At 42.0% G+C, this 25419-nt stretch overlaps 2 protein-coding genes across 2 annotated transcripts; one reads left to right on the forward strand and one right to left on the reverse strand.

The window, feature by feature from the left end:
* Window positions 1-317: 317 nt before the first annotated feature.
* LOC139781431 (uncharacterized) lies at window positions 318-2651 on the reverse strand. Its single transcript, XM_071720285.1, has 2 exons — window positions 1058-2651; window positions 318-571 (listed from the first exon to the last, which is right to left on the reverse strand). Exons 1-2 carry the CDS (start codon window positions 2649-2651, stop codon window positions 318-320), a joined length of 1848 nt encoding a protein of 615 aa, XP_071576386.1.
* Window positions 2652-14989: 12338 nt separating this feature from the next.
* LOC139781433 (uncharacterized) lies at window positions 14990-15832 on the forward strand. Its single transcript, XM_071720288.1, has one exon. The coding sequence runs from the start codon at window positions 15035-15037 to the stop codon at window positions 15752-15754; it is 720 nt and encodes a 239-aa protein (XP_071576389.1). The 5' UTR covers window positions 14990-15034; the 3' UTR covers window positions 15755-15832.
* Window positions 15833-25419: the final 9587 nt, after the last annotated feature.

Raw genomic sequence — 25419 nt, forward strand, 5'->3', positions numbered from 1 at the left:
TTAAAACTCGTTACATAACTTGTGTGTCCAAAAATAAAATGTAACGTAGTCAGTTGTATAATGATAGAAGTACAATGATAAAAGAATTAAAAATAATAAATAAAAAATAATAAATAATAAATAATAAATAATAAATTAATAAACTTCTTACATGTCTTGTGTGTCGAGTGATAAGATATATACAAGTTAACTGTAGCCGAACGTGACATGTTCGCACGGAAGCGATCGACCGACTGGCGCGTTTGACCCAAAAACAAAGAAATCGTGACAGATTGTTAAAATATTATTGGTTGTTGGAATAACCAATAGGATCGATTCTAAGTAGACGAGATGAGCCTATCATAAATCGGATTGAGATTCTCCGTATCTCTTTGTAAGTTTATGTTATCGTTGAATTTCTTAATATAAAACATCTCCGCGATTTCTCTCTTTTTCACGTTCTTTTCCTTATGCAGGATCTCAGGCTCCGTCCACTTAAAATCATGTCCTAGCGATATGCGGTGTTTGCTAACTACCGAGTGATTACTATTGTGTTTAATAATATCACTCCTGTGTTCTTTGATCCTGGTTCCTAAATGGCGTTTCGTCTGTCCAATATAATGTGCGTTGCAGTCATTACAATTTATTTTATATACGACTTCAGTGCTTCTGGCGGCAGATAATTTATCTTTGCCCCTCCTGAAAATGCTGTCCAATTTTTTTGGAATTGTATGTAAAACACGAAGACCGGTTTTGTTAACAAGCCGACCTATATCCTCGCTTACGCCTTTAATGTACGGTAAGACAATGCATCTCGCTGCATCAAACGTACTATCACCCGTATCATCGCTTTGTACGGTGGAGTCTTTGCGATTTTTCAGTATAAATAACCTATTCTTTATTTGTTTTTCAATTATATCAATCGGAAAACAATTGTTTAGTAAAATTTCTTTAACCGTTTTTAAATTTTCACAATAAAATCGCTCGTCCGACAGTAGAATGGCACGATCAACCAAGCTAATTATCGTGTTTAATTTATATTTAAAAGGGTGGCTAGAAAAGAAGTTGGTGTATCTACCCGAGAATGTGGGTTTCCTGTACCAATTAGTGATGAGTTTATTCTTGTCTCTGATCACTGTTGTATCTAAGAAGGAGATGGAGCCGTTGACTTCTTTTTCGTGTGTAAACTGTAATCTTGGGTGATAGCCGTTAAACGCATCGAGGATCACATTAATTTTTGAACGTGGTATTATTGCAAAAATATCATCCACATATCTGCGGAAGAACGGAACAACAAAGTCAAGCGAAGCAAGACAGTGCGTCTCTAGATCGTCCATTACAATGTCAGCCAAACACGGAGACAACGGAGATCCCATCGGGCTACCAAAAATCTGTTCGTACGCTTGTCCATTAAAATAAAAACTAGTAGATTCCAAAACGAGTTCAACGGCGTGTAAAAATTGTGTTAGATTCATTTTAGTATTCTGAGATATGTCATCCCACCGTTTTTTAATCCCCATAATTACAAGTTCTTTAGGAATGTTAGTGAAAAGAGCTGTAACATCTAAAGATATAAGAATCTCGTCTGGGCCGATACTAACATTTTTAATCTCATCAACAAAGGACCAACCGTCCTTGACGTGAGAGTTCGGTTTCTTAACAGATGTGTGTATGGTTTCATGTAAGAAACTTGCAACGTTATATAATGGACTTCCTATTGAGGAGACAATAATACGCATAGGAAATCCTACTTTGTGGACCTTTGGTAGCCCGTAACACCTTGGGAGATTGCCGTTAGTACAATTTAGTAGTTTATATAGATTCTGGTCGATGATGTCGTTGTCACGCCAGGACTTAACTAATTGATTCAGTTTAGAAGTTATTTTCGTAATCGGATCTTTATTCAGTTTTTTATAAGTGGATTGGTCGTTGAGTAATTCTGTCATCCGGTTGATGTAATCACTTTTGTCCATGACAACTGTGATCTGACCTTTGTCCGCTTTCGTGACAAGGACATCATCATTGTCAATTAGGAACCTTTTGCACATCTGAAAGCCATTGAGAACGTACCTGTCTATGTGATTTAAATGTTTGCTATTGTTAAGAAAGGTCGATAAAGTGTTGGATACACTATTGCGAATTCCATTAAGACATTTTACCGGAAACTTAAAATTATAGTATTCCACGTTTTTGATGACCTCCAACACTGAATTTAACCGATCTTTTTTATTCAAGTTACTAATAGGTAATCCAAACTTGTCACCGAGACATAGAATATTTTTCACTGAATCCGGAATGACTTTAGTGCTAATATTGACAAACCATTTGTTGTTATCTATTTTAGAAAACGGGTTCTGTGCTTGTAGTTTCTTTTTCAGTTCTTCAAATTTTTTGACGAGTCTATCCTTGACCAAATTCTTGTGTCGGAGAATTTTAACATTATTGAGCCTAATAAAATTGATCACTAACTGTTCAGGTAACAAAAGGAACAGTTTTTTCTCCGTGTCCTCTATTTTCAAGCGCAAAAAATTCCCATATTGAATAAGATCCTTAATTTCTAAATTTAACATTGCTCTCTGGTATCGCTTCTTGTAGTTATCTAACAAGTTATTCGTAGAACCCCTGTAAAAACGTACATTAGTCCGTAGGTTCTTTATGTGCGGTGGTAACATGTCCTGTCTTCGGCACCGAAGTAGAAAGATTAGTTGTTGTTTAATAGTGTGAGATTTGGTCACGATGTTAATCCAGTCTTTCAACAATTTAATGCTGTCCCTTCCATAGCGTTGACCCGTAGTATAAAAGAAGCTTCTACTCGGAGACACCCATATTATATTAAGAAATTCAACGATAACATAAACTTACAAAGAGATACGGAGAATCTCAATCCGATTTATGATAGGCTCATCTCGTCTACTTAGAATCGATCCTATTGGTTATTCCAACAACCAATAATATTTTAACAATCTGTCACGACTTCTTTGTTTTTGGGTCAAACGCGCCAGTCGGTCGATCGCTTCCGTGCGAACATGTCACGTTCGGCTACAGTTAACTTGTATATATCTTATCACTCGACACACAAGACATGTAAGAAGTTTATTAATTTATTATTTATTATTTATTATTTATTATTTTTTATTTATTATTTTTAATTCTTTTATCATTGTACTTCTATCATTATACAACTGACTACGTTACATTTTATTTTTGGACACACAAGTTATGTAACGAGTTTTAACGTTTATTTTATTTTTGCATTTTACTTTTTATTACTACTAACATGCACTATTTTTAGCTTTATGATTTTCCTGGAACAACTTCATATTACGGATGTCTTGTGATGTTTTACGACGAGTCTTTTAGATGATTTAGGTATGACTAATTTATTTAAGTCTTGTAATTTGGTAATTTGTTACTCCCTGAAATTGCGTTTCGTTATTACAGTCACTTGATAAGGGCCCAAACCAAGGGCCAAAACGTCGTGCGAAATTTGATGTACGAAACTTTGCCAGTTATGTCGAGAAACTGAAATATATAAAATAAAACATATTCTTCATTGTAAACATTTGCATTTGCACATGCAATTTGTGAATTTATTTCATTTTTGCTCATTTTAAATCATTTTTGTTCTTAAACAATGCAAAAGTTTGCATTTGGAGTAAAATTTCTAGAAAATCTGAGAATTTTTTTACAAAATTTGAGTAAACACTCTTATTGAAATTTCAACATTAGTTTTTATAACTATTTTGTACAAATTGCTGTTTTCTTTAATTAATTTGCAATATGCGTGTGCAATACGTTTAACAATGTGTGTATGTGTGTGTGGATACATACATATATGGGGAGAACACAATAACTAGGACCCCTTGATTTGATTGTGGTTTCTGGTAGTATTTTTTACGCTGAACAAAAAATTATATAGGTCTTATAGGGCTAACTGTTTTAGTTTTCGAGATATGCAGTATTCAAGCTCAAAATAAATATAATATAAATCTTTACTTTTTTAAATTGGTAATTATGCATAAAAGGGACACTCACTCAGGAGGGTGACGTTGACAATATATGTCAAAGTCAAGATCATCGGAGAGGATGTTCCTTTTTATTCATAATTACTTTTAAATTATTAGATATAATATATTATCGTATAAATATATGTATATCGTACGAATAGTATGCAAATAGAAAAAAAATTTCAGTTTATAAATTAAATATACTCTTTATAACATACATTATGGATCGAAACTTGAATCATCATCAGAATTGTTGTCACTGTCAAAATCAAATTCTTCCTCGAGTGACATCTCACGATGACGTTTCAGTGGTGGCAATATACTAGGTGCGCAACTAAGTTTCCGGGTTTCACACATAGATGGCACCAATAACACATGTACTCGACTTACATGTCTGAAGTTGTCTGAAGTTATAGCTTGGACATCTGTTAACAATAACCAGTCGTTATATAAACACATATCGCAACGCAAAAATATTTTTTCTAACAACGGAGATGTCGAGTTTTGTGCCAAATAAACAGCATTTGCGGGAAGCTTTGCTTTTCTGCTTTAACTTGAAAAAAATGCAGCTGAAGCACGTCGTTTGCTTGAGGAGGCCTACGGCGAACATGCACCATCGAAAACTACCTGTGAAGATTGGTTTAAACGCTTCAGAAGTGGCGATTTCGACACTGAGGACAAGGAGCGCTCCGGAAGACGTTTGGTGGGACCAGAAAGGAATCGTGTACTATGAGCTGCTGAAACCGGGCGAAACTGTCAATGGGCATCGCTACCGACAACAACTGATCAATTTAAACCATACATTGCTCGAAAAACGGCCAGAATGGGACACGAGACACGAACGAGTGATATTGCAGCACGACAACGCTCCGTGCCATCGCAGTTCCATCGTCCAGGACACCATCAAAACGCTGAAATGGGATCTGCTACCGCACCCGCCGCACAGTGGGGCCAAATCCCAAAAAGCTGGTCAAAAGTTGAAAACGTTTTTCAATTTGGATAAAACTCAGTACCCGGAAGTTTTTGGGCTCGCTGATTACGAATCCGAAGTCAAAATTTGAAAAATCAAAATGGATGGTTTTATATATAGACGATTTGTATAGAAAAAACGTTTTATTTAGGCTAAGATTTAAATTCTGTCCTTTTCAATGATCATTAATTAAAACTCGATTTCTAAATAACAATAGAAAAATGAAAGATTAAGAATGCTGTCAAAATTCTAATATCTAAATATAAAATTATTATAAAAAAAATTTTTAATGTTATTTATTACATCAACATTAAATTTCTTATTAAATATGTAATTGTTCATGAAGGAAGAAAGTGAAATAAAAAGTGAGAACTGCAAAATAAATATATATTTAATAAAACAAGATTAGTCGGTCTGACTGGCAGTAATTTATTAGTATAACGACATTTCAACCCTTACTTTGGGTCCTTATCAAATTAATTTAACAATGCTGAAACAACATAAATTACCGATAATCAACACATGCTACAAGAATGCAAATTAATAGATCGTGATACAAAGTACAATAAATATTAAATTTACATAGATCATTGTACGTCAAAATTTTAAAAATATTTGAGTCATACTTAAAAATTGTGTAAACGGGCGGTGAATAAATATATATTTATTAAAATACAGTCAATCAACAACTTTATGCATCGTCATCAGAAGAATAATTTGATTCACAGTCAGTTGATTCAATTGTAAGATTGCTGGAGCTTTCCTCACTCTCTGTAATCCTTGGCGCAATTAATAATAAGGCTTGAGCATCAGCGTCGGCAGATTCTAAAATTTGAAAGTATAATATTTATAGATAAATTGACAATTACACATTCAATCTTAGTTACTATTATGTATTCCAAAAAATATATATTTTTAAATTATTTATGAAAGTAAATTGCGTATCTTAAAACTCAATACAATAAAGACCACAAGAAAATAAAAAAAAACATTAATTTACATTTCTATCCGCACGACTAAACCGGGCTAACTAAGAACCAGCGCGGTAAATGATGCGCGAAAGTTTTATTTATATTTATATTTTACATATTTTCCAACCTTTGACTGCGTGCTGACAAATCTAGTCGGCACGCAGTTAAAGGTCGGAAAATATGTAAAATATAAATATAAATAAAACTTTCGCGCATTATTTACCGCGCTGGTTCTTAGTTAGCCCGGTTTTTTCGTGCGGATTTTTCATTAAAACCTATACTTCGAATTTTAAATTTTTATTTTTAAAATATTCTCCACAGTGACAATGAAAAATTATTAATCCTCATTTTTTATGGATTTTAATTCTACGCTCTAAATTAGAAATATTTTAGCTGGCACCTAATTTTTCGCTAAACTCCTTTTTAAAGGCCCAAAATTTTGGGCCTTTTGGAAGGGGCTTAGCAAAAATTGACTTGATACAAAATATTTCTATCTTGAGCCGTAGAATCAAAATGCGCAATAAAAAATGGGGATTAATATAATTAAAAATTGACTTGGGCCTGACTGAGCCCATATAGGGCCCCGGGCCCACAATGTGAGTACACTCCTAAATAGATATTTCAAAACCCTACAACTTTCATCAGAAACATTTTTTCAATATTTTGCGTTTTTAATGTTTAAAATTCAATTCAATTCAAAAGAAAATTGTTTTTCATTACAAAAACTTGCACCAATAGCAGGGTAGCAGCTAGTAGCAGCAGTTTTTTGTTGTTTTCATTAAATAATACTTGAATCTACAACATGCAATAGGTCTGGTCGCAGAACTCTACAGAACTCATAAACTTTTCTCTACGTTTCTTAAATTTTCCGTTGCAATTTTACGTTCATTTTCGTAAAACTCATTTGTTTATTAATATCACATAAATTATTACCATAAATTTTGTAATACGTGATAATATTCTACTTACTTCCAGCTGTCGAATCCATTTTGTAGATTTAAAATTGCTTTATTTTTATAGCTTTGGCGTCCTCCTGAATATAACGTTTAAAACTCGGCTCCGAACACGACACGTCTTGTTCGAGCGAGCGTCACTTTTGAACTGACGTGTACGAGCAAGTATAAGGGATAGGACGTTTTCTAGTCTAGAATCCGACCTTCGGACTATTACTCAAACAAACCCACCACTTTAAATCCTCGGAATCGAAACTTTATTTTTCGACTTTTTGCCAGCTTTTTGGGATTTGGCCCCACTGTGCGCCGTATTCGCCAGACCTGGCGCCTTCCGATTATCACTTGTTCCGGTCGATGGCGCATGGCTTGGCTGGGCTACACTTGACCAATTTCGAAGAAGTGCAAAATTGGTTGGATGAATGGTTTCGGTCCAAAGACGCGTCGTTTTATTGTCGCGGTATTCGTGTATTGCCAGAGAGATGGCGAAAATGTATAGCTAGCGAGGGACGATACTTTGAATAAACCATTTTTTGTATTTCTCTTGAAATTTTCCATTTTTTATTGATAAAAAAAACCCGGAAACTTAGTTGCGCACCTAGTATTAGTAATATTTTCTTCATCTTGCGAAAGAACTTCAAGATTTTTCAAAAAAAGTCCGTCCCTTTTTTGTCCATCAATGTAACCAGGATACACTTTGGCCATGTCCTCGAAGAATTGCATTATTTGAGAGCCAAGATCACAGCGATATTGTTTTTCCAAAATGTTTTTACGGTAGTAATACAATGCCATGTACTGATAAAGTAATTGAGTTGATTTGCGAGATATTATTGATTTTTTAAATAGTTTATTCTGGTTTTCTAAATCATTAATAATGTTCAAAGAATTATCTGCAGCCATAAATTCTCCAACACTGTGATTAGTGGTGAGATGAGTGCATGTGGGTCCAAAAAGCTGTTCTACCACATGATATTGCTTTTTTTTTAACATGGTGGAAATCTTCAACCACTGGGACGCAATTTAGGAGCGCCACGGCGAACCGTGGCAACCAGTCATGCACCCAGTGGCCCCCCTAGTCGGGGGAAAGACCCTCCACCCTCTGGAAAGGGCGGGGGAGTGCCGGATTCTATGCGCGAGCACAAGTGCCCACGCATAGCCTACCGGCTAAAACCACCATGAATCCCTCTCGGCGGTTTGGTGAGGGGGCCCCGGGTATCGCGTTCGCATTTCGTCCATGAGCCCCCTCCCGCCTGGTAACCTACCTGGGGGAGAGAGACGGGATCGGGGAGCGCCAGTTACCCGGCAACCAGTCACCCGCCTCCTCCCCCCCTCGCCTTTAAGCGAGATGCTAACTTGTGGCGGACTGGAGGGGATTAGCCCCAGTCCGCCACCCCTCCCTTCCGGGGTTGCAGTCTCCCCCCGTAGGAGAAGGACCGCAGCGGACGTGTGGTTTCCAGCCCACACGCCCGCCCCCCGGGCGAGAGAGAGGAGGAGCTTCCATTCCCGAAGGAATGGACTCCTCCCCTCCTCGCACCCTCGTATGAGGGCAGGTGGGGCCAAGACCCGGAGGCGTTTCTCGCCACCCCCGGACCCCAACCCCAACCCTCTACGACCCGGGGGAGCGCCTGTGACGGAGACCCCTTAGAGAGTCCGTCCGAGCCCCCCCCCGGGCCGCGCCATGACATCGACGGACAGTGCACCGGGAACCCACCCCCCAATCCCCGACCCCCAGCTACTCGCCGGAGGACAGGGCACGGGAGAGGCAGCCCCCCACCATCCCCCCCGCAGCGCCCGCTGCGGACCCCATGATATTGCTTCGCTTGGTCCGTACACATTATAGATGTATTTGGATCGACAAATTTCTTAATGTGTGGCCACAAATGACGTTTGCTTTTTCCATCTACTTTTATAAAAACGCCGGTTTTGTCTTCTTTGCAATACAACCCCAGGACAACAATACTCATTTGCTCTGTAACACGGCCTCGATGATACTTTCTTTTAGTCAAAAAAGTTTCGTCAATTTGTACCGTTTTTTCCACACCACCAAGCATTTTAATGTGATGAGAACTAATGATTTCTGCAATTTCTCGACAACATAAAAAATAATCACTGTTGAATTACTTAATTCATCTTTATGTTGTTGATACCGCCATGAACGGAGATGATAAGTGACATCAGTTATAGACATTTTCATTACAAAACAAATCACAATTACAACAATTTCACAAAGTTCGATTCGACACTTAGTTCCTTCAAAGAATGTTCCTTCACTCGGATTAATTATTTTGCGACAACATTTCAATCCTTTCTTCTTTTTTCCTTGTTGAGCTGAACAGCGTCATCTCCATTTCAATTTCGACACAGAACTTTTCTCGACTCTCATTGGTAATCCACAACAAATAGGCGGTGTTGATGTTGATGATGGAATTATCTTCATCTCTTCGAGAAAAACTTGTGCAACTTCATTCTCAGAAATAATGTCGTGAAACGAAGAAAAAAAAGAAAAATTTACCAATTTTGGATAAAGACGAGGATGAATATCGGTACACATAATGTGAGAGTACGAATGTAACTGACTACCTTCAAGGACTGAATACAAGCGTCTACTACAAGAAATGAGATTTCTGTGTTTACGTTTTACAAATGTAAACAACGCCCAACGCCTAACAACGGAACCTACTGCCTTCACGCATACACTTTTCACGCGAACCGAGGTTCACCCCCACCTCCCCCCTGCTTTCGGGGGAGGTGCGATAATTCCTCCCTCGCTTACGTGTGTACTGTTTATACACACACAATTGAAGTATTATTTAAAAATTTATATTAACTTTCCACGCATGAAAAATTCATGCATACACTTTTCACGCGAACCGAGGTTCACCCCCACCTCCCCCCTGCTTTCGGAGGAGGTGCGGTAGCCTCTCCCGTCATGTCCACCAATTTCATAAACAGATATACTATAGACGTCCATAAAATGTCCAAAGGACGTTAAACGGATGGCCTATGGACATCCTCAATATCCTTAAAGGACGTATTGGATGTCCATCGGATATCCGTGTGCTGTCTGAGGTGACATGGACAATCTGTGTCAAACGCCGAGTAATCCGAGTTTTAATTCCTAATTTAAAAAATTCTAAGGGTGCGAACCAATGCAGCGAAACGGCGTACGCAGAAAATCGCGAAACGAGAGACTTGACCAATCACAAGCTTTCCGTTGTTTTCGTTACGCGGATTCACGATCCCTATGTATGTACCCATGAAGCGTATTGAGAGCAGCGCGGATTGCGCACGACTAATCACGAGTTTCCATTTAAAATTTGTTCAAATTTTATTTTAATATTTTAAGCATTAAGTTAAATATTTCTAAGAGGAAACTTATTAAATGCAACATTTATGAACATGATAATAATAATTACTTGTAAATAAAATGGTTAAAAAGTAATTAATAATTTCGCGTAACAGATGTTGCAAATGTGGCACCGTTAACCTAACCGATACCACCGATACTGTTAATAGGTTACCGTATAGTGAAGTTATGACAGTGAAATTGTCACGAAGATAGTCACCTATCAATTTCTTGATCAGTTTGATTATACTTTTATTTTATCATTTTTATGTGTGTGTATACACATATGGCGCAGTTCCGAGAAGAAAATTAAAACTGTCCGTTAAAATTAAAAACCGTAGAAAGTCGCTGAAAATCACGAAACATTTGTGATTGGTAAAAGCTCTCGTTCCGCGATTTTCTGCGTACGCTGTTCCGCTGCATGGGTTTGCACCCTAATTCTTTCCTCATAATTTACACACTCTATTATTTCATTCCTATACTCTTTAGTTGCATGCTTTCCCGCGCATTTTTTGCATGTTTCTTTTTTTTACAATTTTTTGCATATAATGATAGTAACCGCAACACTTAAAGCACCTTAAAATCCCTATGTATTCCTGTACTTTACATATTTTCCATCCTATTTTTACTTTTTTTTCTAGCATTTGTTCGTGCTTCTCCTCGGTCACTTCTGCTATGATCCTACTTTTTGTGATTTGTGTAGTATTTTTCCACGTATGCTTTTTTCCTTGAATCCTATTTTGTTCCTCAATTTTTTCCTAAAAGTTCCCAATTTATTCTCGCTGTCCTCCATGAGATGATGATGATGATGAATCGCTATTTATTAGGCGCTCCGGGATTACTCCCCTCAAGCGCATATACAAAAGAAAGAAGATACAATGTGACAAAATAACAAAAATAATATGTATATCTTGTGACGTTGCAGTTTCGCTGCAACGTTGCAGCGCCCCGCCGCCGTCACAAGGCGCGGTTTCGCGACCTTTTCACGCCCGAGGACGGTTCAATGAATCGAGGCGAGATCTCCAGGGGGGCATATTATAATTGCGTTGCGTTTACTGATCCCTTTTATTTTATTTTTGTATCATTTGCGTGGCGCCTCACCGAGCCGAAGACCGGAGTCTCCTGGGAGGATGCAGAGAATCGCGGAAAACGGAGTCGACGGAAAGAACAGAGGCGAGAGATCGGACAAGGAAAGGCGGATTTCGGCGATGCTTGCGGGCCGCCGAGCACAGGGGAGCGCGGGAAAACCCGCGCGCGGCGCGTGACACAGCGGCGGGCGGATCCTTAATGGCAGGGACCAGGACGCTGGGGCAGAATAAGCTCACCTGCCCTCCTCAAAACCACTGACCGGATTCTGGGATGGACGGCCGCCATTCCCGGACCGAGAAGGAGGATCGCGGAGGCAATCACGTCCCGTCCGCTACCGGGAAAGATCCCGGAAAATCGCCGCGCGAGCAAAGGGCCGTTTGGCGCCCTGCGGAAAGCCGTAGTTCACGGCCCTGCGCAAGAATCCACCGCGAGCCTGCGAGCTCACCCCTAATTGGTCCTCGCTCTAACGCCGCAAGGCCGCGTACTCCCGGGGTGGGGCGCGCTATCGATTCCGCCATCGAGCGAAAATTCGGGAGCATTCTTGGATCGTCCTCAATAGCTGACGCAAGTAGGAAGATAGTGAGACTCCTATATCGGGTGCTCCGAGGGGGGAGCGGGGCGGGGGGAACTCTAGCGCCGCGGTCCGGCCGAGGGGTCTGCAAGGGGGGGGACCTGCGTTCCCAGCATAGGGTTCGCGGGGGGGGGAGGGCCTCGAGATCGCGGAGGTCCTAGGGAAGGGGGGAGGGGGATCAGGCGAGCGCGTCGGGGCATGTTCGATAAACAAATGCCGCCTCGCGTCGATGTCGGCCGATAGTATTTATAAACAGATGTCATTTCACACCTCAGATGCGAGCGAGCGCCTATGGCAGGCGGCTATAATTTATGACCTGCGACTAGCGTGACGCCGCGGTCCTTTTCACCTTTCTTCGTAGGAAGAGTCGCTTATCGGGGTTTCGCGGCGCCATTCGGTTATGGCGTCGCGAGTTACAAAGGCGAGCGCTGATGACAGGCAGCTAGATTTTATAAACATTAGACGGCATAAGCGCAGCAACGCGACTCAATTTCTATGGGTATCGACGAACGTCGATGACAGAATTTATAAACGAATATCATCTGGCACTGCAGATGCGAGCATCGATGGTCGACATAGGTACTTGACCAAAAATTTTAGGCGACTTAACCGTCGCGGTCTCTCCTCTTTATTTTTCTTTCTAGGAATAGTCGCTTATCGGGGTTTCGCGGCGCCATTCGGTTATGGCGTCGCGCGTTACAAAGGCGAGCGCCGATGACAGGCAGCTAGATTTTATAAACACTAGACGGCATAAGCGCAGCAACGCGACTCAATTTCTATGGATATTGACAAACATCGATGACAGAATTTATAAACGAATATCATCTCACACTGCAGATGCGAGCATCGATGGTCGACGTAGATACTCGACCATAAATTTTAGGCGACTTAACCGTCTCGTGCAGCAACGCGACTTAATTTCTATGGGTGATATTGTTTCTCTGCAGTGTATGCACACCATGCACTAAAACAGAAGAAACGATACGCGATGCTCTAGTTGAAACGAGAGGAAAAGGCAATAGAAAAAGTATATAAGGAAGAATGAAGCGAGTCAAAATCACAGTCTGTGATTTGAAAGTCTACGCGTCGGTATATCGATTGGAAAAAAAGTATAGCGGTTATTTTGCATTTTTTGTGCCGAGTATTCAATACAGGGGAATATTTTTCACGATAAAGGAGATGACAATAATTTCGATATGGATGTAGACGAGGATCGCGCGTTAACGGACGACAGTGATTATTTCAGTGATGAAGACGACGATCATGAAGAAATCATCGATAGAATGGTGCTGCCTTGGGAAATCGTTGCACTAAATTTACATAGGAAACGTTGCGTAATATATTTTTATTATTCTACGGGTGGTGCACTTGCACTATGTGCTCCGTGCATGGTTGTTCTATCAGACCTTGGCGATTACATGTACGCTCGCCGAAAACACTTCGTTGAGTTACGCGGAATGATGCATACCCGGTGTTGTTCAAGATGTCATGAAGCATTGTATATGATATTTCCGCGTAATATGTGCCCGATTTGCACACGAGATGGACAATAATTTCGATATGGATGTAGACGAGGATCGCGCGTTAACGGACGACAGTGATTATTTCAGTGATAAAGACGACGATCATAAAGAAGTCGTCAATAAATTAGTGCCGCGTCCCGAATTTTTAGCGGTGGATGGACATACCAAGTGTTGCGCGATTTATTTTTATTTTAGATACGGTTCGGATAAACTGTGTTATTCGTGTATGATCGCTGTACCAGATACTGGTGAGCACATACGTGAATATCGAGAGCATGTTAGCAAGCCGTACAACGTAATGAACGGCCGATTTTGCGGAGATTGTCGCACTCCATTGTTCCAAATATATCCATGCAACATGTGCCCAATTTGCAAGAATTGATCAAAAAACATTATCGCGAGTGGGACATAATATAATGTGCGCAACATGGAATGGACAAGTGGCGAGAGCTCTACGGAGTCTCCACAATTTGTGGATGTTGTAACAACGGAAGATATTATAATAGATGTCGCCGATGCTTTGAAGAATGATGAAGATGTGCGAGACGAAAGATTGAGGGATGTGCGACGAATATCACCGGTGCAGTTTCTTCGCAATCGCGAACTCGGTATACGCGGAACCGGTCACCGCATCGTTAGACAAGGAATCGTTATCGATACCAATTCTCCTTATTGGTGGAGATCTAATGTGAATCAAAAAGTGTATCAACGGCTGCGGGACGAGTGCGTTAGCGAGAAAGAATCACGTGCAGCTCGTCGTGCTGACGTTGTGCCGTATTCTATTAAACCTATTGTTGACCATCGCTATTGGGCGTCTAAAATTTTTGAAAAGCTCGACAATTGTGAAGCAACATACATTAAGATTCGCACAAGTATTGGGAAATACGTTGAATTGGTGGTGATGAACAATTCGGTACGTATGTATATGTACCCTGGCCGTATCAATGATCCCAATCATCTATTGATGCTTGAAAGAACTTATGAACGTGACAGTGATGATATTGATAATTGGAAACTTAATCACTTTAATGCCCCCTACTTCAGGCCTAATAATTTTATGTTTGCGCACTTTGAAATTCAACGTTGCAAACGATATTGTTCAGCGTGTGATCGAGTCACGTGCAAGTGCTCCATCGAAGAATGTGACGTGATCTAAAAAAATAGTGTGAAAAAGACAATATTAAAAAAACATGGAACATATCGATGAAACGGAACGCGACCTGTTGGAACAATCCGACCAAATCGCTACCTTGGACGAATATCATGCATGGGCACAGCGATGCGAGGAGTTTACCGAGCAGCTCGAAGAAGACTGTCGTGCCAAGCGTCCGCGGCTCTCAATCCGCGAAACAGACAATCCGGAACACAGACAATCTTTAGTGGCAAGAATCGCGCGACTCGAAGGTGCGAAGACTCTATTACAGAGACGGTTCGTACATATCGGTGGTGAGTACGCGGCGGGCAGTAGTAGCGGTAACGAAAACGCGGAAAGACTCGTCTGGCGAGAGATCGATGCCGCGTTCGAAAGCCGTGTATTGACCGGTGCAGTGATAAATACCAATTACATCGAACCGCACAAATTTCTCGAAGATGCTGAAGTAATCGTGCTCGATCATGTGCAAAACGTCATGCAAAGACACGCAAGTATAAAGATAAACACTGTGTTCAACGGCGAGTTTGTGACGGGTGAGAAACGTGCGAACAAAAGTATCAACACGAGAAACAGTGAACTCTTTCGTTCGCCCGATCGGTCCGATCTGCGCGAGTGGTACAAGCTACACGTTATCGAGCCCACATTAGCGAAACTCGAGGAGTTTCAGGAACGCGACAGCGGGTGGGCGTTATCGCGTATACTCAATTTGACAGTGAACGTGAACAAGTACAATCCTTTGCGCGCGGGATGTTACATCAATTTACCGCAAGAAATTAAATCGAAAAAAGCTGTGATCAACGTGCAATCTATGGACAATGCGTGCTTCGCGTGGTCAGTGGTCGCCGCGCTGTATCCTGCCAAGGACAATAATAATCGGGAATCTTCGTACCCTCATTACGCAAAAATATTAAAATTACATGACATTGAGTTTCCAATGACTTTGAAACAGATTAAACAGTTTGAACAACGCAACGATATATCCGTCAATGTGTATACCATCGAGGGAGAGAAGACGCCAACCGTTCTCCCGATACGGCTCACCGACCTGAAGAGAGAAAAGCACGTAAATCTGCTGTACGCGCAGGACCCGCGAGACGACAACGTGGGACATTTCGCGTGGATAAAAAATCTATCCCGCCTCGTGAGCACGCAATTGAGCAGGCACCATGGTCAGAAATACTTTTGCGATCGGTGAGTACCTATACTTCTTTTAATAAAAATTATAAAATATTTTATTTTTTATTTAATAATTTACAAAAATTGTGTTTTTCTTTTTGCAGCTGTTTACATTATTTTTACACGAGCGAGAAATTGGAAGCCCACACCGTCGACTGTCGGCAGATGAACAAGTGTGCCATCCGACTACCGAGCGAGGACGACAAGTGGTTGGCCTTTAAGAATCACAGCAGGAAGGAACGACTTCCATATGTCGTATACGCCGACCTGGAATGTACCCTCGAGAAGACGGATGCGGATCCGACAACGTCCACGTTCAAGTCTCAACATCATCAGGTATTTAGCATAGGATACTACGTGCGGTGCTCGTACGACGACTCGTTATCCGCGTATCGATTTCGTCGCGATAAGGATTGCGTCGCGTGGTTCGCCGAGGAACTAAGACGTTTAGCACACGACGTAAAGAACATCTTGTCCGCTAATATACCCAAGGCGGATTTCACGCGAGACGAGTGAGAAAAGTTTAACAGCGCAACGCACTGTCACGTGTGCGAAAAACCGTTCGAGCCAGACGACGTGCGAGTACGCGATCACTGTCACTTGACCGGCAATTATCGAGGTCCCGCGCATTCTAATTGTAACTTGAATTATAAAAATTCTCACTTTATCCCAGTAATATTTCATAATTTATCGGGTTATGATTCTCATTTTATAATAAAGACAATAGCTACCGCGTACGAAGGACGTGTAGACTTACTCCCAATTACCAAAGAAAAATACATTTCGTTTACGAAGAACGTTAAAAGCACTGAGGATAAAGGCAAAAAAAATGGCATCAAATTAAGATTCATCGACTCATACAAATTTCTCACCGCAAGTCTCGAAAAATTAGCATCATATCTCAGCAAAGATAAACTGCAAATATTACAACGCGAATTTTGTGAATTATCCACAGAAAATTTTGATTTGCTGACGCGAAAAGGTGTATTTCCGTACGAGTACATTGACTGCGTCGAAAAGTTGGAGGACTCGTGTTTACCATCGCGCGACTCGTTTTACAGTTCATTGACAGGTGACACCGTATCCGAGAGCGATTACGAGCACGCCGTCAACGTCTGGCAGCGGTTCTCCGTTCAAACCTTGGGCGAATACAGCGATCTGTATCTAAAGACCGATGTCTTGTTATTGGCCGATATCTTTGAAAATTTTCGCGATAGCTGCGTCGCGAGTTATGGACTCGATCCGGCGTATTATTACACTCTACCGGGATTTACGTGGGACGCTATGTTGAAACATACGCGTATCAATTTCGAACTGCTCACGGACATTGATATGGTCATGTTCATCGAACGTGGTATACGTGGCGGTTTGAGTCAATGTTCAAACAGATACGCACAAGCCAATAACAGGTACATGCAATCTTACGATTCGTCGAAACCAACGTCATACCTGATGTATTTCGATGTAAACAACTTGTACGGCTGGGCGATGTGTCGACCATTGCCCTATGCAGATTTTCAATGGGTCGAAGACGTAACCGATTTTAATGTTATGGATGTCGCGTTGGATTCGCCCACCGGTTACATTCTCGAAGTCGACCTAGAGTATCCGCAGAATAAACACGACGCGCACGCCGACCTACCGTTTTGTCCAACGCGCGATAAACCGCCCGGTAAACGACAGGAAAAACTTCTCGCAACATTATACGATAAGAAGCGTTATGTAATACACTACCGCAACCTACAGCAGTGCACGCGCCACGGCCTTCGCGTCACAAAAATTCATCGCGTATTACAATTCTCTCAATCTCCATTTCTCCGCGAATACATCGAACTTAATACAAAATTTAGAACACTGGCCAAAAACGATTTCGAGAAAAATTTATATAAATTAATGAACAACGCGGTTTTCGGTAAAACTATGGAGAATGTTCGAAATCACGTTAATGTAAAATTATTAACAAAGTGGAGCGGTAGATACGGCGCGGAGGCACTGATCTCGAAACCAAATTTTCACAGTAGGACCGTTTTTTCGGAAAATCTGATAGCCGTCGAACTGCGAAAACTCGAGGTTAAATTTGACAAACCTATTTACGTCGGCATGTGCATTCTCGATATATCCAAGACGTGTTTGTACGAATTTCATCACGAGTACATGTCTCCCCTGTATGAGGACATGTGTAGAATTATGTACACCGATACGGACAGTCTGATATATCACGTAAAGTGCGAGGATGTGTACAAGAACATGAAACGTGATATCGCTAAATTCGACACGAGCGATTACGCAATCGACAACGCGTACGGTATACCGCTCGAGAACAAGAAGTTGCCGGGCTTGATGAAAGACGAAAACAACGGTGCGATCATGACCGAATTCGTCGGGCTTAGAGCAAAGATGTACGCTTTGCGAGTGGACGGTAAGAAAGATACGAAAAAGGCTAAAGGTGTTAAGAGTAACGTCGTAGCCAGGTCGATAACGTTCGACGATTACACGAGGTGTCTGCGCGACGAAATTGAAATGACGCGACAGCAGGCTTGCATAAGGTCCGAACTACACGAGGTGTACACCGTGAACGAAACGAAAATCGCTCTGAGTCCGTATGATAAGCGATACATTATACCCGATTCGACCGATACGTTACCGTGGGGACATTATCAAATACCCCCTCCGAAAACGTAGTGTATTGTATGTATAAAATGTAATAGTATAACGTATGTAGTAGTATATGTATGTAATAGTATAACGTATGTAATAGTATAACGTATGTAATAGTATAACGTATGTAGTAGTATAACGTATGTAATAGTATAACGTATGTAATAGTATAACGTATGTAATAGTATAACGTATGTAATAGTATAACGTATGTAGTAGTATATGTATGTAACGTATGTATGTCGTATAACGTATGTCGTATAACGTATGAATGTATGAATGTATAACGTATGTATGTCGTATAACGTATGTAATAGTATAACGTATGTAGTAGTTATGTATGTAACGTATGTATGTAACGTATGTATGTCGTATAACGTATGTAATAGTATAACGTATGAATGTATGAATGTATGTAGTATAACGTAACGTATTGTGAGTATTATATTACAGTGTTGGAAAGAATATTAATAAATATATTGCACATGTGTGTATTTCACATACTTTATTTGTATTTCATATATCAAACACTTTACATATGTATTACATATTGCATATTTTTTATGTTAAAAAATAAAAAAAGTTTGCACGTATTAAATAACATTTTCCTTATGTATCCATGAGTTGTGCGATCCATCGAATCCTAGCCATTTAACGTAAACCTCGTCGCCCCTCCTGAGCAGTACTTTCTCCACGAGATACACGTCCGGATAAGTCGCGCGATGCAACTCGTGTTCGTAGAACCCTCCAGCGACGGATTTTCCACGATAGTCCTCGAGTAGATAGGTTACGGGATTGGTACGCTGCACTTTAACGATCTTAAACACCTCGGTGGTCCAATTCGGCGTGTAACCCTTTTCGAAAATCGTCTTGTATTTGCTAACGCGTACCGAGTCGCCCGCTTTGAACTTTGCCAGACCTGCGATTTTTATCGCGCTGTATACGGTAGCCAAGAGTTTTTCAGCGATCGCGGGGGTAACGTCGACGGGTCGCATGCCGATGGTTCGATGCTTGCGCGCGTTGTAATCCGATACGAGTCGCGGCAAGGCGCCGACCCATTTGTAACTTCCATTGAGCGTAAACATCTTCCACATGTCGTTCTTGAGCGTGCGATTGAATCGCTCGACGACCGACGCCTTCAATACCGAATATGTGGAATAATGATTGATACCGTGTTTCCTCACAAGACGTTGCACGTCGGTGTTGTAAAATTCCTTCCCCATATCGGTTTGTAGGTTACTAGGGCACCTCCCGCTGCGTCGAATGATCTCAGCGACAGCGTTAGCTGTTTCGCTTCCGCCTTTACCTTGAGTGGCACGGCCCACGCGTGCTTGCTCAATACATCGATGACGGTAAGTATGTAGTGGTAGCCTCCGTTGAAACGTGAGTACGGACGCATCTCGACGATGTCAGCCTGCCACAGGTCATCGTACCCTCGCACTATGACGTGTCTTCGGGGAAAATTTCTTCTCGCCGGAGCGTGCAGTTCCTCAACGAGTCGTTGCTTCTCGATATTTTTACGTCCGTCGGATTTTAGCGATGTTATGTTTTTGTTGCCGTTTATAACTGCTCGTTAGCCGTTTTTTAGCCGTTCCTGAGTCGTTTATTTTCGTTTGTTAACCGTTTATTTCCATTCGTCGTCGTCGTCGTCTACGTTCTTTAACCGTTTGTAGCCTTTCCTGTCTCCGCGTAGTTCGCAGCTGTTTCTAAACCGCTCGTAATCGTTTTTAAGCTGTTTTTGAACCGTTCGACAACCGTCCGACAACCGTTCTTGAACCGCTAGACAGCCGTCCGACAACCGTTCTCGAATCGTTCGTTTTCGTTCGTCGCCGTCGTTAATTAACCGTTGCCTCTCTTCACTCGCCGCCTTTCGATAGTCGTTTCTGCTGAACCGTTTATCCATTGTTGTTCGTTGTCGCGTCTGATTCAACGATAGTCGAATGGCGAAGCTCGTTTATCGTAGTCCGTAACGCTTGCAGATCCTTCTCGAACGTAGTCAGCTTCTCGTCTGATTCTTTTCGTTGATTGCTCAACATTTTAAAGAATTGATCAACGTATAGTTTATTAACCACGTCATCGTCAGCCTCCGGTTGCGCCACGCGGCGAATCTTCCGCAACGTTGCGTCAAAGTCCGTAACGGTGCGACACAGAGCGTTATCGCGCACGAAATTTCTCATTAATCCGCTCCATCGATGGTATGGTTCCGCCCCGTCTCTTCCGAGCGATATGCCAAACTTGTTGATCGGCATTTCAATGCTGATTGAATGGTTCACCGACGCATGGTTTAATTTATAATAAGTCCGGCTTCGCCAAGTTCCTCGATGATCGACATGATCTCGTTGTCGTGAGCATTGTTGCCAGCGTGGCGCGAAGCGTCGAGAAATCGGAGACGATCCACCAGCTCGTTGGGGTCGTCCCAGTGCACGTAGTCGATCTTATTGTCGGTTAGCGTCATCGCGCGAGGCATGGATAATTCCTTTCCAGATTTTTTCTTTCTGGATTCGATAGATATCAACGGTGCGATTACATATCTATACTTGTATCCCCTGTTGCCCAGTAATGGAGCATGCGCATTGTGTTTGCGTTTATGAGCACTCGTCTCCAACAGGATGCTCTTGTACGTTTGCTTATCGTCCTCCGTGTAGATGTCGTCATTGGGATGATTCTTGAAGATCAACTCGTAAAGACCAGGTGTGCCGATATATCGTACGCCGCCGATAATTATGTTATCCGCCTTGTCCACGTCAAAACGTTTATTGCCGAGCATCATTCCATCGTTGTCGAAACGAACGCCGTACACGTAGTCTATAACCTTTTGATTGTCGCTCAAAGCAGTTCCGATGTACTTTTGGCCCAACGGACCCAAGTGATCTCGCTTTGATTCTTCAAATATTTCTCGACCCTCCGCTGTCTGCAACTGCTTTCGAATGGACGTCTCAAGATTACTTGTGTTCATGCTTTCGAAATCATCATCATCATCATCATCATCATCATCATCATCATCATCATCATCATCATCATCATCATCATCATCATCATCATCATCATCGCTCGCGAGTGATTCGGAACTTGTACGTTGTACGGTTCGCGTCGCCGCGGATGGTGTAGAGGTTATCAGTGCAGGTACATTTAGTGGAGCAACTTTCGATCGTTTCGATTTAAGAAAATTAAGCGGCGTCGATCCGAAGCGATTCGACCAGGAGCTATCTCGTCTCCTCTTTCTCGACATCGCATCCTCCTCTTCGCGCTGTTGATCGGGTAACGTTTCCATCCCCGCGTCAGCGACGCTTTCCGGCTCCTCCTTCACCGCGATCGAGTTGTCGACGATCTTTTGCAGCGGTCCGATGAGGGGCTTAAAGTGCGTGTCCAACTCAATGACCTTCTTGATCTTACCGGTGTTCAAAGCGCGAAGTTTCTTGCGAATTGAATCACTCGTTTTCGCAATCTCTTTCACGATCTTCTCGCGTTCGCGAATATTCTCGCCCCCGTTGATCGCGGCCATCGCGGGGAAAACAAAACAGAGTGTCGATGTCTCTATAACGCTAACGTTTCACCTCCGACGAGGTATCGGCAACGACTGATCGCTTTTGCGGTATCGCGAACACGTTAAATCCTTTTCTGTATCGGCCGTTCGAAAGCGCGCTGTCCTTGTCTATCACTACGAATCCGTACTTTTGTTGCCAACAATCGTGGCACAACGAGCAAAATTCGTCGTACGGCATGTCGGTATTTACGTGATCGTTGTACACGTGTTTCAAATTGGTACCATCCTGTTTGAACAGGATCAGCAGGTTCGCGTTGTCGCGTATCAGATGTTTAGGTATTCTCGCGTACGTCTGACAGAGATAGAAGGAGTCAACGCTCGAGTGCCTGCCCATTGAGAAATACTCTCTCACCGTGTCTTGCTTATTGCACGCCACGTCATCGAAGACGAAGATCGAGTTTGGACGCGCGTCGCTCGGTGGAATGACGTCACTGTTATTGGAGAACGTAAAGTAGCCAATTTCATCGATCGATGTCAACAAATTCTCCAAATATCGATATTTCGGCTGTTGCAACGATTTCGAGTATACGTACACGTTTTCGAAACGTACGCCGCACAGTGGGACATTTTGACGATCTAGGCGCTCAAAAATCTGAAACAAAATATCTACTCCAGTTTGTATTTTTTTTTTCGTTCAAGCTGACGTGGAATGATACTAGAAAACGTTTTTAAATGAGAAAGTAGTGTGTTTATTAGTTATTTATGGATAAAAAAGCGATTTTATAAACAAAGGTGATTTTCTGAAGAAAAAAAAATTTGAAATAAACCTAAACCTAAACATAAACTAAATGTAAACATAAACATACTGTAGACATAAGATTTGCATATTACTCTGAATCTGAATCACAGCTTTCATTAGAATTCGCCTCACTCTCGACGTTTTCCCGAGAGAGAGAGGGTGATCGTAATAACGGCAATATTTCGGATGAGAGCACGTTTCGTTTTGTTAAACTTAAATACTTCTACATACTTTCGATATATGAAAAATCAATCCGTTATTTTATGGTATAACAAAGTAAAAGTCTACACGGTGCGCCTCGGCGCGCGCCTGCCAGATCTTAAGCACATACATTTACAAAAACACGCACTATTTAAAAGATCGCAAAAAATCGCAAAATGTCTTTAATGTTTTGAAGACCTAAATACTTCTACTTTCGATCTATGAAAAGATCAATCCGCTATTTTGTGCTATAACAATATAAAAGTTTACATTTAGGCAAGATATATATAAATTTTTCATTTTCTGAACTGTATCTTGATCTATAAAAAACGAACCATCAGGATTACTAAAACAAAACTGTATATATATGTTTAGTTACCTTTAATCATGGAGTATACATGGCGTCAGGTGTAATAATTATGGTCACAGCTGTTTGCTTAAAATCGGCGAATAAAAGCAACTGATACTTATGACGCGCCGAGCATCCGGTTCACTCGCTCGATAGTGAACAGTTTGAACCTCTCTCATATCCGCTGTAGGCGTCATAAAGCGTAAAGAAATTTGTTTTTGCAAATGTTGAACCTTAATAGTAACATTTGTTATAGCGCTAAATGTTTTAAAAAAAGTTTATTTTTGGACTTTTGAGCGCCTAGATCGTCAAAATGTCCCACTGTGCGCCGTGCAGACTTTCCAACATGCTTATCAAAACGTTGGTTTTACCGCAATTCGAGGGGCCGCAAATGATCGCGCGTATAGTAGTCGGTAACATCGTACCGTGCTTGCGTTTCTCCGCGTTGCCCTCCATCGACCGTAATCTGTCGTCGCAATTGGTCACGCGAATCGCCAACGGTTGTCGCACGAATCTCATTTTTTCCACACTGCCGACTCTCTGGCTGACTCGAACGCCTATTTATAGGCGAGCGGAACCGCGAATCGCTCAGTAGCAAAGATGTTCGTCCTACTGTCGAGACCTTCCGATATTCGCGGCTTGAGCGCCGAACAGCTGCAATTTGTGCCGAAAGCCGTTCTGTTGCAAACGTGCGGTGATCACGTCCACTGCGTGTGGGACAAGCTTCCGGAACATATAAAGGCGGATTTAGAGGTTCAGACCTATCGTCGCTGTTACGAACATTACAATCAACCGTGGCAGCGAACGCACATCGACGGTCCCGCGCCAATGATAAAGGATTGCGGCGAATGTCAACGAAAAAAATTGGTAGAGGCCTGTTAAATCGCGCTATAAACGCACTTCCGATCGAATTGCATATACCCGGCTATCAATTTTGTGGCCCGGGAACTCATTTAGAAGAACGATTGGCGAGAGGCGATCAAGGTATTAATCCATTAGACGCGGCGTGTCGCGAGCACGACATATCTTATTCGCGTAGCAACGATATCGCCGAGAGACACGAGGCGGACGAGATACTCGCTGCGGAAGCGCGAAAACGCATTACCGCGAAAGATTCGACTCTCGGAGAGAGAGCTGCCGCTACAGCCGTCTGGATGGCCATGAAGGCTAAGACGAAGCTCGGAATGGGCTTGAAAACAAAGAAGACGAAGAAGAAGAAGAAGAGAGTATCGAACAGGCGAATACTTTCGACAGCGAAACGAGGTGGCGTATTGCCGATTCTACCGTTGTTGGGAGTTCTCGGCTCGTTGGTCGGCGGAGCGGCGGGAGTCGTAAAGGCCGTGAACGATAACAAAGCCGCGCAGCGTCAGCGGGAAGAATTGAAACGTCACAATCGCGCCATGAAAGGTCATGGACTTTATCTCGCTCCGTACAAACGCGGGCAAGGAGTGGCATCGAAGAAGAAAAAAAAGTCGCGGAGATACTAAAAATTCCCAAGGGCGTAACAACCAACGTACAAGGAAGATTGGTGGTAAAGAAAAGGAGTAACGAGTCTATGACAGCGTTTGTAACTAATTGCGTGGCGTTCATGTTCGATGAAATTCGATACGAGCTCAACGGCGTGGAAATTGATCGCAGCCGAAACGCTGGAATAACCAGTACTCTCAAGAACTATGTATCGATAACGTACGACAAGGCGGAGATGTTGCGGAATGCTGGATGGGACATTTCACCTACCCGCTCGGAAGGATATTTCAATTTTTGCGTTCCGCTCTACACATTGTTAGGCTTTTGCGAGGATTACAAACGCGTGATTGTTAACGCTCGTCACGAATTAATTTTGATACGAGCGCGTAACGATAACAATTGCATTATAGGAAATCCGGCGACTGAGCCGGAAATCGAATTGTTCAAAGTACAATGGCGAATGCCTCACGTTACGTTAAACGAGGTCAATAAACTGTCCATGTTACGGGCCTTGGGAAGCGGACGATATCTTAGTGTCAGTTTTCGTTCGTGGGATCTGTACGAGTACCCCCTGCTGCAGAGCACGACCAAGCATTCGTGGGCCGTCAAGACTGCGACTCAGTTAGAGAAACCGCGATACGTTATCTTTGCGCTGCAGACCGGTCGCAAAAATATCATGGCTCAAAATATTGGCTATTTCAATCACTGTAACTTGACCAATATCAA

The sequence above is a fragment of the Temnothorax nylanderi genome, unplaced genomic scaffold, assembly GCF_030848795.1.
Source record: "Temnothorax nylanderi isolate EJ_2023f unplaced genomic scaffold, tnyl_v1.0 TNYL_tig0337_pilon, whole genome shotgun sequence".
Classification (NCBI taxonomy): Eukaryota; Metazoa; Arthropoda; class Insecta; order Hymenoptera; family Formicidae; genus Temnothorax; species Temnothorax nylanderi.

Coding starts and splice junctions, on each gene's coding strand:
- LOC139781431 (XM_071720285.1), bottom strand. CDS start 2,651: ATGTTACCACCGCACATAAAGAACCTACGGACTAATGTACGTTTTTAC. Junction 572..1,057: donor CAGGAAACCCACATTCTCGG/GTAGATACACCA, acceptor AACGCCATTTAG/GAACCAGGATCAAAGAACAC.
- LOC139781433 (XM_071720288.1), top strand. CDS start 15,035: ATGCAAAGACACGCAAGTATAAAGATAAACACTGTGTTCAACGGCGAG.